At 40.5% G+C, this 18,988-nt stretch overlaps 1 protein-coding gene across 2 annotated transcripts in view; it reads left to right on the top strand.

Moving 5' to 3' along the window:
• Positions 1-18,988, top strand: part of JAM2 (junctional adhesion molecule 2) — a 39,927-nt gene that overhangs the window by 13,041 nt on the left and 7,898 nt on the right. For both annotated transcript variants that reach the window (XM_063150014.1, XM_063150013.1), the window contains exons 2-6: positions 8,473-8,538; positions 11,225-11,338; positions 12,810-12,962; positions 15,960-16,165; positions 18,325-18,427. In XM_063150014.1, the coding sequence (XP_063006084.1) occupies positions 8,473-8,538; positions 11,225-11,338; positions 12,810-12,962; positions 15,960-16,165; positions 18,325-18,427 (642 nt within the window). The remainder of the gene's footprint in view (positions 1-8,472; positions 8,539-11,224; positions 11,339-12,809; positions 12,963-15,959; positions 16,166-18,324; positions 18,428-18,988) is intronic.

Genomic DNA, 18,988 nt, shown 5'->3' with positions numbered 1-18,988 from the left:
ACTCTCTTGTAGTTGATGTAAATCAGTCTTGGTACTATTGACTTCAGAGGAACATGCTGGTTTGCACGGGGTGCCAAGCTTTCTTTTGCACATTTAGTAACATTATGCAGTTTCACCAGGTGTTTGCACAGGGAAGTGTTTCTGCTGGATTGTTACCCCCTAGAAATGCAAAGGGAAATCTGTTTGTTCAGCTTCAGCTTTGCACTGTTTGATATGAGGGGGGTGGGACAGCAGTCATAAGGGGCTTATACACCAATGGCCTATTCACACAGTCTTTTGAAAAATGGTGGCACTAGACACATGTTCTCAGCATCTTGATGCATCTTAAAATAGGCAACAGCTGAAGCAGCTATAGGCTCTCACTGCATTTACAAGCTGTCTTTGAGCTGCCAATGAGTTGCTGTGGAAACCATTGCTGGGCAGGACCAGGAGATGGCTGGAAAATAGGCTTTTTCTGAGAGCCTGACTAGTTCAAATCCCCATCCCCCATTTGCAGAAGCTCCCTCTGAATTGCCATGGAGACAAGAGGAGTACTGGTGTTTTGAGAGTTGTAAAAGTGCAAGCTATAAATATTTATTTGGCTAACAGCACATGCTTTCTGTGGTGTCTCCCTGTTGGAATAAACTCCGTGCTACATTGAACCTTTGCAAGTTGCATGTTCTGTGTATTCAAACCCTTCCTCTCTTCTGTGTGAGTAGAAAAGAAGGAAGCAATATAAACATTGAAGGGAATTAAATTTTACATTTTGATTATTAATTATAAAACATCAAATTATAATTTTTCCTCAGTATTTGCCCCTCTCATGCAGTATTTTTTCAGTGTCTGGGACTACTGAAAGCACTTAGGAGGCTGTTGAGTTTATCTAAAATTGTTGTACTTCTGTGTTCAGTTTTTCAGAAAGGCTGACCTAAATAATCTCTTGCTTTCTTGCCCTGTGCCACTTGACTTTTTTTCCCTTCCACTTTCTTCTCTTCAAGCACTTCAAGTTTTTTGTTTCCAGAGCCAACTGTCCTTGGGGCTCTGAAATGAAATTAACCTTAAATTCTTAGGACTCCCACTGATAACTTTAGATAATTGGCTCTGAAAACTTCAAAAGTCTTAACAAAAGCCTTTTGTTAAGTTACTTTTACTTTAAAGTTTTTTTCCTTTTGTTTTTTCTTAACTTGAAAACTAAGACACCATGACGGATGTGCTGGCTTTCCTGATTTCACTTAACAGTCCCCACAAAGCTGAGGATTAAGGTAGCTGAGTGACTGAAACTGAGTTTCTTTTGCCTATTTTCCCCCTAGTGATGTGGGATAACTTTCTCTAGCTCTTGTTCAAAATTTGAGGTCTTAATGCTGTGTTTATGTTGTTAACTTAATCACAGGGTCGCAGAATGGCTTGGATTGAAGGGACCTTGTTGGAGACTGAAATGTTATGGTTTACGGCTTTAACATCTTTATGAAAGACTTTTGCCTACTATAGCAAAAGTGTATAACACTGTTGCACCAGCAAAACCCACCCTGGATGGACCTCCTGACTGAAAACCCTCAACTGTGGGTTAAGCCACCTAAAGCAGATTGAGATAAAATGACACCATTGTGTGAAGCATCTGGAAGAGCATCCAGGACAGGCCCCAGCCCAGCACCTTTGGGGTAGAAGCCCCAACCCCAGGTTTTTCTGCTGCCAGGCTCCCACAGATCCCTGCACAAGGCAGGGAAGGAGGAGAGGTTTTGGTGTGTGCCATGGCCTCTGGCCAGATGCAGTGATCACCCATCCTCCAGCAGGCAGACTGGCCCAGCTGCGGGGCCTGCCACCCCTGGAAGGCCACATCTGTGTGAGGGACAACTGAGGGGGTGTCAGGGCTCATCAAGGGCCCCCCACCAAGGGGGTCCCCAGACCCAGCACTGTGTGTGATCCTACGTGATGCAACAGATCTGCAGTCGTGCAAGGGACAGTGCCAAACTTGTCCCCCCACCAGGAGGTACCTGTGTGTTCCCACCTGCTCAAATGTATAATTATCCATTGGATTTTGCACTTTTTGGTGGGGGACCCTCACTGCCAAAGAGACGAGATGGGGGGAAGCAGTGAGATGTTCTGGGCCCCTCAGTTTGGGAAGGACATTGAGACGCTTGAGCACCTCCAGAGGAGGCAACGAGGCTGGTGAGGGGCTGGGAACACAAACCCTCTGTGGAACAACTGAGGGAGCTGGGGGTGTTCAGCCTGGAGAAAAGGACACTCAGGGGAGACCTTACCACTCCTTACAACTTCCTGAAGGGTGGATGTAGCCAGGTGGGGTTGGTCTCTCTTTCCAGGCAGCAACTGACAGAATGAGAGGACAGTCTCAAGCTGCGTCAAGGGAAACATAGATTGGCTATTAGGAAAACGTTTTTCACAGAATGAGTGATAAAGTACTGGAATGGCCTGCCCAGAGAGGTGGAGTCACCATCCCTGGATGTGTTTAAAAACGACTGGATGTGGCACTGGGTGCCGTGGTTTAGTTGAGGTATTGGGGCATGAATTGGACTCGATGTTTTTGACGGTCTCTTCCAAGGTAGTCATTCTGTGAATCCTGTGAAGTATGGCAAAAAGGGAGCCAAAACCGGTGTGCTTAAATACCCTGACAATGGCAAAACTCCAGGTATCATTTGAGTGCCTTGTGGTATGTAGTTCCATGGCTGAGAAGTTTGCATCAGCACCTAATCATGAAGCTGCGGCTTTACCCTGAAGTGGTCACGTCTGAAGGATGCTAACGCCAAACAGATGTCTGGTTTCCTTTTCTGTTTCAGGGACTTCAGTGAGAGAATTGGCCTTTAGTCTTGAGATGCTGGACTTCCTAAATTTACAGTATCCTCAGAAACCCTTTGTTAAACTTTGCTTTAGACCACCTGTTGTTTAGAACTTGGCAAAACAAACGCAAGACTGTTTTTTCTCTTGTACTTATAACTTTGTTTTGATTCTGTTCTCATGTAATTTCTTTCAGGCACACTGTTTCTTTTGATTTGATTTGACTAATATGTTTTTCCTTAATGATTGGTCTAGCTAGTAGTTTCAGTTTACAGCCATGAGTGTTTATCAAAGGGAAAGTGTGGGTTTTTGGAGTTTACTTCTAAACAAACATAGCACCTGACATGTAAAAGCAGCTTTTTTTTTCTTTTTTTTTTTTTTTTTTTTTCTGATCTTTAAAAAGCAGCCTGAATAAAAGGTTTACTGGTACAATAATATGTCATCTTTTCACTATTGCTCTTTATATGGTGAACTAAAATCCAAAGCTGAAGACTTGGATTCTGAATATTTGACACAGACATTTCCCAAAGGATGTCTAAGGGAGGAGATGCTCTAGCTTTAAGGACCTCTCTTCTCTTTCTGCTTGACCAGAATATATAATGGTTTTAATATAGTCAGCTGTCTCTGCACCACCTTACATTACTGTTTGCACTCTACAGCTTCTTGAAAATATGTGTGGTTTGTGTGTGTATGTTGAACTTCTTTCTCTCCCTTTCTCCCCCTCTTTCTCACATTTTCTCCTTAATTGTATTGTATAATAGAATCTTCATGTATTCTATAAATCCCTTGATGTAAGGGTCAATATGGAGGCTTTCTGCAGTTGCAAGCTCCCAATAAAAAGCATGCAAATTAATTCTGTAATGACTTCCATAGTGGTCCTGCCCCAGAAGTCATAAAATATGTTTTCCATTTTTGGTTTCATATTCTGTGAATATTATGATCATGACAATGAGCTGCATGACGCCTATATTAATGAGGAGGGGACAAATTTCCAGGCCCATGAAACAGAGAATGTAATAGAGTGGTGAATCGCATGTACTAGATCTGTTCTGTGTCCAGACAGAAGAGGCTGATGAGACAATAATTTATAAATGGTTTTATCCACACACTGGACACCTAGAAAGGCTTCCTTTTGAAATGTTATCAAGTATTAGCTGTTGTCAGTCTCAGAATAAAATGCTCCTCCCCATCATGAAGGAAGATGTAATTTCAATAGATAAATGTGATTTGTTAACTATTGGCATCTAGAATATGGGGGAAGAGGGGTATTGTTCTAGAAATATGGTTTGGGTAAAAGTCACATGTTAATTCTTTCTCATAAATCTAAATAGGACCTAATAGGTTTAAAAGAAGATTACTTACTGATTCTAGGCTATTCTAGCCTGAACAAAAAAAGGAGCTGGGCTGTGTATGGACTTGCAGGAGAAATTATTGCTTTGGGACAAGCTGGAGAAATGGTTTCCTCCTCCAGTTTCAACAGGGTGTGAGGGGTCTTATACAGAAGATTTTTTAAATTTCTTTCTTTAAAGTTTAGTAGGAAAGTTTTCTTTCTTAGAGTGATGGAAAAAAATTCTAAGTGCTATTTATAGTGCAAATATTTTTTTGCTATTTCAGTATTCTCAGAGTACGTGAATTTCATTGCTAGAATTCTTCATGTCTTATTTATTTCATATTACAAACTTCTGATTATAACTTTTGGCGTAACATAAAGTGGATAAAATTGAAACATATTACAGACAGGATAGCTATACCCAATTTGGATCTTTTGGTAATGTGCACACATGAAAATTCACTGTACACTGTCGGGTGAGGCTGTGTTCTTTTAGACACAAGAATTGTTGAGCATGTATTTGGAAGGGGATATGAGATAGTGAGAAAGCACCACAGAGAATCCATGTTGGAGCAGGTTCCTGGCAGTAACTGTGACCTATAGAAAGCAGCCCATGCTAGAGTAGGGGAGAACATGCAGAGGAAGGAGCAGCAGAGAAGAGCACATGCCCACAACTACTGCATTTACTCTGTTTTAAACTGGCAGTAAATTTATTTTTTTTCCCTAAATTTAGTCTGCTTTGTCTGTAATGGTAACTGCTAACTAAACTCCCTGACTCCCTGTCTTTCTGTTGACCCATGAGCTTTTTAATCTTATTTTCTCCCTGGTCATGTTGAGGAGGAGGAGCTGTGTGGGTGTCCGGCAGCCGCCCAAGGTCAAGCCATCACAATATACAGTGAATGAACTCTTGCTACAGTGTCAGGGCCTCAGATAACATTTCTGAGTGGTGCTCCATGACTCTGAGGCAGTGGTTATAGATACCTGTAGAACTGTAATTTGTATTTTTTAAGGATGCTGAAAAAAACTGCAGAAAATTAAGGAGGAAAAAGGCCATAGGAACAGAATGAATGAAGAATTCCCTCTGTTGTGTCAGACTTAAACCATAAGGAATGATCTTTAATTAAGAAGAAAACTATGATAGGGTACTCTGGTGTATGGGATCAGTGCTGTTCTGTGTCTTCATTATTTACATAGACAAATCGATCAAGTGCACCCTCAGAAGATTTGCTAATGACACCAAGATGAGTGGTGCTGTTGCTGCACTTGAAGGATTTGATTGTCATCCAGAAGGACCTGGACTAGCTCAAAAACTGGCCCATGGGAATGTCATGAGGTTTAAAAAGACTGAATTCATAGTGCTCCACCTGGGTCAACCCCTGGTATCAGTCCAGGCTGGGGGATGAACAGAGCAGGCCTACAAGAAGGACTTGGGGGTGCTGGTGGGTGAGAGGCTGCACTGGGAGCCCAAGAACCCCCTGTGTGCTGGGCTGCCTCCAAAGCTCTGTGGGCAGCAGGGAAGAGAGGGGATTCTGCCCCTCTGCTCGACTCTGGTGAAGCCCCACCTGCAGGGCTGCATCCAGCTCTGGGTTCCCAGCATAGAAAGCACATGGAGCTATTGGAACAAGTCCATAGGGCCACTAAAATGATCATGGGGATATAGCATGCCCCCTGTGAATATAGTCTGAGAAAATTTGGATTGTTCACCCTGTGAAAGAGAAGGCTCTGGGAACACCTTACTGCAGCCTTTCAGTACTTACAGGGGACTTACAAGAAAGATGTTGCCAAACTTTTTAGTAGGGCCTGTTGTGGGTTAGGACAAGGGATAATGGCTTAAACTAAAAGAGGGTTGATTCAGACTAGATATAAGGAAGAAAGCTTTTTACAGTGAGAGTGGTGAAACACTGACATTCAAGGTCAGGCTGGATAGGGCTCTGAGCAATCTACTCATGTTGAAGATGTTCCTGCTCATTTGCAGGGAGCTTGAACTAGATGACCTTTAAAGATCCCTTTCAACATGAACCACTTTGAGATTCTATGATGATATCTTCAAACAAACAAAACTTTGAGCACTGAAAGCCCAAATGGACTCACTCAAGGCAGAAGTGAGGCACTAATTTCAACAAAAGCAATCAACTGTTAAAAGAAAGCCATAAGAATCAAGAGATTGTTAATTTGTTTGTGTTTTCAGGTCAAGACTAGATATTCATCTGCTAGGGTGTGTGCAACTCTTCCCCCAGGAAGCAGGGGAAAGGGAAATTAATTAGGGATGGACAAAGGAGGTCTGTGTGCTTAAGAACATCTAATCTTGCCATTTTCCTAGCTTTTATCAGTCAAAATAAGATTATTTTTAACCAAGTCAAGTTTCTAAACATTGATGGAAATGGGTTCTCAGTTCTTGTCCATATCCACTATAGCAATTGTTCAGCTGGCTGATGCAGACGGAGGAAATAAACTGCATTAGAAGTGTCTGTGCTGTCTTCAAAGCTAGTACTAAACCAAGAGAACTTGAGATGCTTTTGGGGAAAAAAAAAAAAAAAAAGTAGACCTGTGTAAAGACCTGTGTAAAGACCTGTGTTCAGTTGTTAAGCACTTGCTAGCCTGATGTGGATTAATTGTGATACCTGTGCCCAACTCCTGGTAGCTGGGTGGGGGTTGATGTAGGTCTAGTGGTTATTTCACTTGTTCTTTCTGGAAATTCAGTGTTCCCAATACATGAGTGTGAGGAACCAATTTAATTCTGAGTTCTGTCTCAATATTGTTTGAAATTACCAGAGGTGTGTGGAGAGGGGCTGTACAAGTGCTACTTGCAGTGTTAATGTTCAGGAATACATAATCATGGAATGATTATATGCAGGTGCTTCTATTTAAGAACTCTGGGTGTCAGGGATACACAGACTCAAATCTGACTCCGACATGGTTTCGAGCTGAACGTGTTTTATATTCTATCGTTATATAACTTACATATTAATTATTAAACTTACATTGTTCTATTGTATACATTGGTTTCATCCAAGCATGGATTTCTCGTGATCTCCCTCAGACCCTCGAACATAGTTTCTCATGACTCTTCTTATGATTAAACAATAATTACACCTAATTATTAAGTAATCATCACACCTAACAATCATATCATTTATCATACACTGATTACACAGGTGCAGTTGCACATGATGTAGCAAACACAGGGCCTAACATTTCCTAGGGCCTACCCTTAACATTTTCCCAGGGCCTACTAAGCCTAACTTTACTAAGCCTAACTGTCTTTCTAGCTGCCCAGATTTTCTATGATTTTAAAATCTTTCACTATCAGGAGGCAGCTAGGAGAAGATGGAAAGCCCTGTCTCTCAGGAGCCTTTGCCTGGCAGCCATCTCACATCTCACATATAACAGGCTGTGTCAGCAGGAGGCCACCAAGGACACTGACCTCCAGAGAGGTTCTCCAGTCAGAGGGTGAAGGGACAATGGGTTGTTCTGGAATGTTGGACTGGGCCAATGATCTCCTCTCAGCATTGCAGATTTTGGGAGGAGGCAGGGTATAAAAGTAACTGTGTCACAAGCTTCAGAGCTTTTCGTCATTTAGCCCTGACTAGCTGGACATTGAGGCCCACTCTGAGGTTCTGCTGGTAATGCCCATTTTTTCTCTCAGTCGCCCCCCCTCTCTTTCTCTGCCCATTTTTCCTTCCCCTTGTTCATTTTCTGTCTTTTCTATTCTTCCTTAGTAGGGCAACATCCTTTTCACTACCAATAAATGGTTCTCAGATAGAATACAATTTCACACAATTCCATTCTCAGCCATCTATTTTAGAAGAACCCCCTGCAGTTCCTCCAACAATATCCAAGAGTATATGGGGATTTTTTTCTTTCTTTGAGTTAAAACAAGATAAATCTTTATTATCTTCCTTCCCATTTCAAGAAGAATTTGAGGTAATTGCCAATTACTGTACATATTTTTTACCCTGTAGAAACTGTAAGTGGTATTCTTCAGAAAATATGCATGCCTTGTAATAAGAATGTTATGGAAAATACACCTATGGATTAATAGATGTCTCCCCAGTTATAAACAGATATTACCATAGCATAAAATGTTTACTGGTTATATAGAACTTCTTGCATGTAAATGTCATTATGCCATTGCAAAAAAGAATTACTTATTTTTTACAGATGCCAGAACCTGGAGAAAAAAGATGAACTGTTCAAGGCCAGCCCTAGTCTAGCTCTTAGTTTGTACTCTTTTTCGTAAGCAATGTCTAACTTGTACAGTGTGAGGAGGTCTCAAAAATATTGCTTGTAGCTGCCAAAGCACAAGCAATGTGCTTTGTGTGAAATCACAAATGTTTATTGCTGAATTGCCTTTTTTTGCTGTCCCCTTGCAGATCCTGATGTGTCTGGAATCTCCATTGAAACAGATAACAAAAATGTAAAAGCAGAGGAGTTTAAAGGTACAGTATGGGCATTGTTGTGGTAGTTTTTAATACATACACAATACATGCAAACTGTGTATACAGAAGCTGTGCAGATATTGAGGTATTCTTGCTCCTTCCTGAGGGGTCTTGTGCCCACTCTCTCCACTGATTCTGCCTTATCTTGGTCTTGTCCCTGTTTTCTCTTACTCGAGATGGGGTTGACCTAGGTGCTCCCCAGAGATCCTTTCCAACCTCACCTGTTCTGTGCTTCTATGACTTGTTTGTCAGTCCTGTAACTTCTGCCTGGTTTCCTTCCACACAATATTATGGGACCTGATGGAAAGGAGAAACATTAAATATCTTAAAAGACAGAAAAGTGAAGGACTAGAAAGAACAGATTAGTTAATTGTAAGTAACAATAATTGAATGGCTATTTTTACTTGTCAGTAACTGTAATGGCTATTTACATAGTTATATATGTATATATATGTCATATGTAAAATACAAATTATTTCCAATAATGGGGTGGAGAACTTACAGAGGAAAAGAGGAAAACCTGTTTGCTGGGTAGATGAGAAAGGGGAGTACTGTAGTGTGAGGTTTGTGGGTTATGTGGGTTTGTTTTTTGAATTTGCTTGGAGTGGAGAGAGGTGGAAATTTGGGATAAAAAACCTGTTCTCTGAGCTTTAAACCTTCAGCATTTTGAGGTAATAATCAAATATTTTAGAGGTCTCTAAAACTGTCATGTAGACTTCTGTTAAGTATTCTCTTGACAGAATGCATTTAGAGCTCAAGGCAGGCAAAAGCAGAGAGAAATGCCTCAGCGAATATTAAAGCTTGATTAGGTTCTGTATTTTATATGGTATATGGCTTGCATTTTTTCTTTTGTTATTTGTACATTGAATGGAATCAGTTTAGCACAGCCCACGTGCCAAGCCAAGTTCTCCATGTGTAGCAGCACTAAGGGATGGCAGGGCCAATGGACAGCTATTCCACTGAGTGCAGCTGGTCTGAAATGCATTTTCCTTTTCTCCTCTAACTCCTCTGACTGTATAGGAGGATGGTCAGGCACTGGGACAGGCTGCCCAGGGGAGTGGTCATGGTACCAAGCCTGACAGAGCTCAAGGAGCATCTAGGTGACACTCCTGGTCATGGTTTTGTTCTAGGTAGTTCTGCAAGGAGCAGGGAGTTGGGCTCACTGATTCTTGGCATTCCTTCCAACTTGAGATATTCTATAATTCTATCACCAATGATAGCCTCCAGACCAGATGTAAATCCAAATTAAATATTGTGCAGTTCTCTCCAAGATTCCAGAGGGCTTTTGCAGGCCTAGCAGTACCAATGCTGATGCATAGTATCCAGTGGACCTACCTTAATGCAAGTCTGGAAAATGCCTCTCCCTGACTCTATTATTAGGGGAAAAAGCATAACTAAGGGGCAATTTTATTATGTTCTCTCTGTTCTGTGCACACTCCCTTTCTTCCATGCATTCCATTTCTCTGAATAAGATTAGTGGGTGGGCATCAGTGCTAGGGTTTTTTTCTGAAACAAAAACATGTGGGATGCAAGAAAGGGGCAGCTCATTTGAGACAGAGGTGACTTGTTCAGCTGAGAACACTTCAGCTGAGCTGTCTCTCTGTCAGCTAATAGAGACCAGCCCATTTGACAAGCCAGCTGTCACAAGGCCAGTAGCAAAAGCAAGCTGAGCTTGAATGATGGTTTTTCTTTGTTAGAAGGATACAAAAAACAAAGTGGGAAGGAAACTAGCAAATCTTAAGATTCAGGAAGCCTCCACCCATACACTCAACCTGAAGTCAGGAACCTCAGACTTCCTGAGTGCACAGTATGTTTTTCAAAACAGCCAGTGCACGTGTAACGTGTTTCTGGCAAGGAACACCCTCCTGCCTCAATTTTTCTTTCAAGTCTGGATATTTTTTTTCCCCTGTGAGGTATCACCAAGGCTACCAGTCTGGGTTTTTGTTTCTTTTCAGAGCAGACTCTGAAGGGCAAGGGAGTAGGTAGATCTGTCTGTAGCTCCTAATTACCTTCCAGCCTCATTTGTTTAGACTGGAAAGGAGGATGATGGTTGATTGTGTTTGAGCAGTGCATGTTGGCATTATGAAAGCTAGACAGGCCTTGTCAAACCTATAAAGGCTTTTGCTCTGGATATTGTGGCCTGTAATGGAAAATTAGTAGCTTACAGGTAGCAAGGTCTATATTGCATTTATTTCTTAAACCATCTTACTGCAATATTTTTCATCTCCATTAAGTTATAAATTTAAATAGAAAAGCTATTGATACTGAATTCAGAATGGTAACTCAAAAAAAATGTTTACAACAAAGCCAGAGTCCCCCTTTTTAGGGGTGATCTGCTCAGAACTGTTTAAACTAAAATGAGGGTAGTAATTGAAAATGTAATTGATAAAGTAACATTCCCATGTTAGATGGGGAAATTAATAAACCCTATCCAGCATGGGAACCCCCAGCATCTGAAGTTTTACTCAAAAGCCACTGAAGTATAAGAAAATTACTGGTTTCTTTTTCCCTACTGTGTTTGTGTAAATCTGGAGAAGCATCACTTTGAGAAGTAGATCTGGCCATTGCTGCTGTACAAGTTCTTTTGAAAGAGGAACATGAATTTCATAGAACCTGAATGTATACCAATACAATACTAAAATCTTTAATTTTCCCTTTTGTCTTTTTTTTTTTGTCTTCCCTCTAGAGGCTATTCTTAGTTGCAAACACAAATTTTCAAAAGGGATGAGTTTAAGAATAGAGTGGAAGAAAATCCAATCTCAAGGAGTCTCATTTGTCTACTACAACAGTGAATTTACAGGTACAGTACTGCAAAGGGATGGTTTAACATGTCATTCTCTAGCATAGCTATTGACTCTTTCTTGGGGACACCAAGAATAAGACTGAACAAGAAGGCTCTTAATTGTTCATATAGAAGAGCTGTTGTTTTGAGAAAGAGAACTCTTCTCTGGGGTAAAAAAGGCATTTCTAAAATTATTAGTTACCTTTTAATTAAGTTAAATATAATAAAATTAAAGGCTAAAAAAATGATACTGCAGATTTCTTGTGATTTTTCAACAATGAAATTACATGTGGATGTAAACTCTCCTAAACTACTGCAGGCTCTGCACTCCTATCCTAAAAAGAGTTTTCTGAAGCCTCCTGTAAAGCAGGAGGTTAGATATGAATAATTCAGCATTTTTTATATACATAAAATATAAACTCAGCTGTATGTTATAAATTATTTGTGTTCTTTTCAGAAGTAGAATTTCTCTTTGTATGTTTTGAAAAGGACTTAAGCTTTGTATGTTGGAGAACATATGGGTCTCTGTTACACTGATCACAATAAATGAAGGCTGAGAAGTGAAATAAAAGCAGAGATTTTGTTAGTTTGTAGACCTTGCAGATGTGTTGACCTTGATGAACTTGGGTTTTTTCTGCATATATTTAATTTAGAGAAACACTGGAACTCATGCTTCTGTGTGTGCATCTAACTTTCATAATAAACTGTGGAATTACAAAAACTTCTTTATTGTTAGAAGTCTCATGGCAATATTTTTGCTAAATCCATCAAGTTTTTCTTGCCAAGTTAAAATGTCAAATATTCTGCTGTGATCTCACTCTCAACTTTTTCTTTAAGGTAATTATGTTAGTGATTGTCATGTCTCTAGTTTAAAGGGATGTCTTTCAGTCACCTCACTACTGCTATATATATATATATTTTCTTGAAACATCTGCAGAAAAATGCATTCCATCTTCCAAGTGGATAATGTATGGCAGATGGAGGTGTTTTTTGAATTGAGGGTGGTTTTTTGGACTAAATGGAAGGTTCATACTGTTTTCAGAAGGAGATTACATATTGCTCTTTGCTGACAGGTAACTAACACTGAACTAATCAGCAATAGTTTCATGTACAATATGACATAAAATATCAATAAATTGTACATGATTTCAGAATAAGCCAATGAGCCATAGATATTTGCTTCAGACTGAAAGAGGGGAAATTTAGGTTAGATATGCAGAGGAAATATACAAAGGAAGTTCTTCCTTGTGAGGATGGTGAGGCCCTAGCACAGGTTGACCAGAGAAACTGTGGGTGCCCCATCCCTGGAAATGTTCCAGACCAGGCTGGATGGGGCTTGGAACAACCTGGTCTGGTGGAAGGTGTCCCTGCCCATGGCAGTGGGGATGGAACAAGTTGATCCTCAAGGTCCCTTCCAATCCAAACCACTCTGTGATTCTATGATTCTGTAAGCAAAGAGCAGAAACCTCTCTGTCTGTTCTCCCTGAAGGTGATCTCCGAGGCCGAGCAGAGATGCTGAACACAGGAATCCGAATTAGGAACGTGACTAGGAGGGATTCTGGGACCTACCGCTGTGAAATCAGTGCCAAGAGTGAAGAGGGACAACGCCTGGGAGAGGCTACTATTACTCTCACAGTATTGGGTACAAACTTTATTACTTAGCCTTTTTAGAGAAACTGGATGATGGGGTGTTGGGATGTTGAAGGTAGGGTGGCCCACACAGTGTGTGGGTGCCGGGTTTTTGGGTCTCCTTCGGGCTGGGTTTATAAACACACTTGCACATGAACATTCTACAACATCACAAAACAGCTTGGCAAAAGTCAAACTTGCTTTAGAAAGAGACATAACTATGGTTTTATTAAATCAAAGTGAGTTTCAGTTCTCAAAACTGAAGTTGCTCAGTGACTGAGAATCTGGATAAGACGATCATGGTGCTTGGCACTGGAAAGTCAGCATCTGTCAGCACTTATCAAATATTCATAAGCAGAAGTTCGTTCCAAGATGCTACAGCCTCGTCCTGGTTTTGGAAGGAGAGAGGTTTTGTGCAATGCCAGCCAGAGAGCTGGCAATCAGTGGACTTTATTTACAGGAGAGATGGTGGTGCCCTACTGGGGAGCAGTTGTTCTTTGTGGGCCTTTGTTTTCTTTCCCAGTTAAGGAATTTATGGAAAAGTGAATACTGAGCACATTGCTCTCACATTGCATTTGGTATTTGCTGCACTGGATGAGTAGTAGAGGCCAATAGTTTTCCTTTTTTGTCTGTACAGGGACAAAAGATTTGCTTTTTTAGATTCTATATTTGTCCTATTAAAACTAATAATAATTGATCATTCAAAATTATACATAAAGTTTCTAAGTTCTTCATAAAAGATGATAAATGCGTGAACTTCTGATTAGCCTCAACAATAAATTAAACCCACTTTCTTCTACTTTCTCAACAGCTTTCCTGTTTTAAATGTGGCTTCTTAATTTAAAGTTGAAATCTTCGAGGCCAAAGGAGAAAGGGTGGGGAGGCAGCATGTGTTGCTTACAAACCTTTTTGAAAGTTAATGTGAATTAGTATTTCATTTGGTTTTCTTTATTTATGCTTTTTATCTTAAAATCAACCAAGAAAAAAATTTATCTGTACTAGTTAAGGTGTCAGTTGTTCTTTTAATGTTCCACAGGTGCCTCTTCACCATTATTTGTCTTCTATATAATGTTAAGTACCAAAAAATAAAAAATTAAGTTTCTTTTCTGTTCACATATTAAAAATCAAAAAAGAGATGTTCATCTTCATAGGAGAAGGAACAAACAGTTCTCCTGCATCTGTGTGGGGGAATGTTCATTTTTAATTTAAACTGGAATGTAGTAACCAATTGGTTTTGGTCCTCAGACTGGAGTTTATATAGTGCCTATGATGACTGCCAATGTCTTGGTGAATCTTTCTGACATTCACCTCTCAAAAATTTACTCCTTTTAATACAAAAAATCTTTTTTCCTCTTCTTCACTTCTGTTTTTAAATACTAGGGTAAGGAAGGGGCCAATTGCTGGACTACAGATTCCAAGTTATCCCATCTCTGTCAGTTGCATACAACAAACAAAGTGAAACAAACTCTCTGGGGTTGGATGAAAGTGAACAGATTGGAGAGAGGATGACACAGCATGTGGTGGGGGGAGGCTGGCAGTAAGCACCTCTTTCATTTTTAGCAACTCATAAATTTTACCGTGCTCTCAGTAGCAGGGTTGTGCCTTCCAGCCCTTCTCCTACTCTTCATTTCTTTGATGTAGTAGTTATCAAGTGCTCAGCTTCTCACAATGACTGTCAGCCTGCTGTCATGTTGTCATGATCCCATTAGATCTTAGAAATGACCCTGCCCAAATCAAGGTGCAAACAAGACCAAATGACAGTGACAATAGTATGGGGGTTTATTTAATAGTAAATATATGACAGAAGGAGAGAGAGAAAAATAAGAAATAGGTAGGAGGGACTGAGAGTAACAGGGACAGAATAAAGAAAATACAACCACTCCATGGATCCCAATGATGTTTCAAGGATCTTTTCCAGCTGGTCTTCTTGGTGGTGAAGAAGAAAAGCATAGAATCTGAGTGGTTAATATACACTCAGGCTAGGTGGGAAAATCCAGGCTCCTCCCTTGGGGGGCAGGGGGAGTTTGTCATTGTCCCTTACAGCAGACTGGGTTTGTTGCATCACGTGCAGTCCTGGGGTGCCAGGCTGCAGGAATGACACTGGGGAGCACTTTAGGGGCCTTTGATGGATTAAGGCACCCCCTCAGCTGCCTCTCGTGTGAATATCCCGTGGATGTGGCCTTCCCAAGGCTGGGGGTTCCATAGCCATTTGTGTGAGGGAGGATGGGTTCCCTGCCCCTGAGCAGAGGTTACAACACACCAAAACTTCCTGCCCCCACCTTGGCTGGGATGGACATCTGTGCAAACCTGCTCCCAACAAATGGGTCAGTGGGCTACTCTGACAGCTATAGCTGGTCTATGGCTGCACAGATAATTAGGCTATAACAGATACCAACTCAACCAGCCTAGCTCCTTAGAGAATAAGGAGTAAACAAGTTCCCAGGTTTTAAGTGGACAGGCTGAATTCAAGTTCAAACAAGGGGACCCCAGCTAATCCCTTTGAACCAGGAATGCACCTGTATCATTGGCCAGTGAGCTGGGCAGAGTTAAGACCTTTAACCAATAATATCTGTAAGCAGGGGAAATTCAAAGCCCTCACAAACAGGGCACACATCAATAAACTCTGGCTGTTGCTGCATGAACCTCGCTGTGTTCCAAATGTCACATTCCTGTCTCCACCATCAGTGACAGGCTACGGCCTCCCTCACCCCAAAGCAAGCCTGAGATGATTCTTAGCTGGGTTTGGCTCACACTCTTTTCCTTGTTTACTTGCTTGTTTCAGGTGATTGAATAATGAGTTTTCACTTTATTTAATCTCAGCACTTTGACTTTCAGTCCAAAGTCCCAGTCAGGTATCTTCAGGGAGGCTTCTTTGGTTGTAGCTTCTTTATACAGTTTTTGTTATAATGGGCAAAACTTTATATCAATGTTTGAGGCATGAACTATTTCAGACTCTGACAGAGGTGGACAGTATAAGTACACATGTAACAAGTTCAATTTCACTGTCCAGTTGCTCCGACTACTCCAGTGTGTGAGGTACCCAGCTCCGCAATGACAGGAACGGTCGTGCAGATGAGTTGTAAGGAAACTGAGGGCTCCCCTCCATCTGAGTACCAGTGGTACAAGAATGGTGTTGCCTTGCTGGAGAAGACAGGAACAGGCAGTGCTAGAGCAGCAAACATAACTTACACCATGAATAAAAAGTCTGGCACTCTGGTAAGTGTAATAACCAACTCTGTCATAGACAGTTATCAAGAAGACCAAATTTACTGTTCAGTAAAATGATCCACAGGAGTCTAAATCCAAAAATTCAGAAGGTTTTTGTTAGAGGTCAATATCATGCTGAAATGTGCTGAGAAATGTAGAAGGTGGTTTCTGCCTCAAACCAGTGACAAGCCATAGATATTGAATGATACACACAAACTGGGTGAGGTGCAAGGCTGCAGTAGTGGTAACTGAGAATCTAGAAATACATGGCAAATTTTCCTTTGTTAAACTAGTACTAGGTGAGAATGAGGTTTTGGTATGGCAATAGAGATCTATTTGACAGAACTTTAAAATTTGGAATAGTAGCTTCATACACTTCAAAGGGAGTGCAGCACTCAGGACAGTACAGAATCTCTGCAGTCCAGTGCCATTTTCAAGTTCCCATCCAGGACCTGTGAAGTCAGGGGGAATGAGTTGGGACTGTAAGTAAGCTTAGTTCTTCATTTTTGTTATAGTTTGTTTTGTGGGTTGTGTGTCTCTCTCATTCTTCCCCCGTTAGCTAATCCTTCAAAAGAGCTTGATGCTACTTAGGGAGCTGAGATTTTTCAGAAGTAAAGAGCTGTTCTAAGAACACTACTCTTGTGCAAAATCAAACATGGAAACTGAAGTATGACTAAGCATTCAGATGTTCTGAATGCTCATCACAGAAATCAGATGGATACTCAAACTTACTAATCACTTCTCAAAATATCAAAGTATGGCATACATTAAAAAGAAACAGTTAAGAAGTCTAATAATTAGGAAAATAGAAATACTGGAATTGATATGAGATCAGTTTCTATTCATCTCTGTTACAGATCAAGTGAGAGCTTTAGAAAAGCCCTGCCTTAGGCTTAGATTTTTTGCAGCAGCTCTACTTAGGTGACCTGCACCTATATTGCTCTGGCTTACAAGTTCTTAACAGTGGACAGTTAGGTCTATTATAAAATGAGTTAGTGATTGAATTGGCAGTATTAATAATAAAGTAACAGACAAGAGGCCTTAAACAGTTATTTATTACACAGTGTAAAATGTAAGAACTACAAGTAGATTACATAAAACAGTGCATGGCATTAAGGTACCTATATTACAGCTAGCAAGGAAATAGTATAGGTTAGGAGTCAGTGTAACTTACCACCGAACTGCTGATAGCATACACAGACTCCTTACACTCAACCCCCAGGAGAGAAACCACAAACTGGGGTCCTGACTTTGGGGGGGAGACCCCACACATTTCCAGGAAATGTGCAGAAGATTTCAGCTTTGTGAAAATGTGGTGTAGCTTTTACAATTTGTAAAGTGAAGTGTATGTCAGTCAGAAATTCCAGCTTGTCTTTCCATATCTGCTTCCACAGCAAGACGTTTACTGTCAGCTGAAAGCATCAATCTCATGGCAATGAAATAATTCACCACAAGAAAAACTGTCCTGATCGAGTTACTTCACCAAGGCTCCTGTGAGGCTCATGAGAGAGCAAGATGCTCTGAGTTATTGCACCAACTAACAAGCATCAGATAAGCTCTTCTGTGGTGGGGGGAGATGTCCTGCCAGTCTCATTTTAATTTCATTTTTACAGTAGTAGTATTTGATAAATAGTATGGTTTAGCATTTCTCTGTTGGAAGAAGACAAAGTGTATTTTTGGAGGGTTGAGAACCACCCAAACAATTCTTTACTTCTGAAAAATTTCAGTTGACAATGCATCATAAGCAGTATGTGTCAAGTTTTTTGAAGGATCAGTTAATGGAGTTGTTTTGATAAAATGAAGAAACTGTTTGATTTCGGGTATTCTGAAATTAGAGCATGTCTAAAATAGTGGATATTATTGGAAAGTTCTGGTCCACTAAAAATTAATTTCCTTGTAGATACACTCCACTGAGTTAAATGGCCATCTAAAGGAACCTCTTAGGCAACAAGCAGAAGTTGAAGGACCAGGGAATGTGACTAGGGAGCTGTTACAAGTTTGAAATGGACCAGAATTTCTTACTTGCCTTCAGGGTTTTTTGGGTTTCATTTGGGTTTCATTTTTGGGTTTCATTTCAAACAAACAAATCTACATTGACATGTCAAAATTTCTTTCTTACAGGATTTTTTCCCCTGTTCTGATAATGATTTTGGACTCTTTCTTAACAGCTGTTTAATACAGTTACAAAGAATGACACTGGAGAGTATTTTTGTGAAGCCTCCAATGGGATTGGATTATCTCAGAAATGCTCAGTGAAGCGAATGCAAGTTGGTAAGTGTTAAAGAAAATAATGGTGGAAGACAGTCTTGCAGTAGGATTTATGTAATTGCATGGTATAACTAAGAATCTAAGACCAGATTGATTTAAATATTTTTATTTGATTATGGCATTTGGGGGGAGGAGAAATAAGTTCCTTATTGCAGTAATTAGCTTTTAGATTGCCAAACACTGAATTCACAGAAAATCATCAGCCATATGAGAACTTTAATATTTCCAAATGCTTTTGTGGAAGGCTTACAGAAGAGTGTGCCAGTCCACTGGGGTGTTTTCTTCACATAAAGCCTGCCTTTTGGGATTCATTCATGGGAAATCTTAATGTAACAGTCTGTAACAACCCAAAATGTGTGAGGAGGTTTTTTCCAAAATATACAACTGGTTCTTGCAGATATCATAGGAAAGCAAATGGTAACAAAGCCTAATAACTACTGCAGGGAAGATCCTGTCCAAGCGTATGGAACTGCAAAGTTCCATATGGTGCTTTCATGGAACTTAGCTGAAAATCATGTCATGGGTTTTAATGCATTCTTGGTGGATTATGAGCAAATGTTCCTC

This window comes from Melospiza melodia, chromosome 2, assembly GCF_035770615.1.
Source record: "Melospiza melodia melodia isolate bMelMel2 chromosome 2, bMelMel2.pri, whole genome shotgun sequence".
Classification (NCBI taxonomy): domain Eukaryota; kingdom Metazoa; phylum Chordata; class Aves; order Passeriformes; family Passerellidae; genus Melospiza; species Melospiza melodia.
The sequence above is the reverse complement of the archived record's forward strand: the minus strand, read 5'-3'. Positions and strand labels throughout refer to the sequence as shown.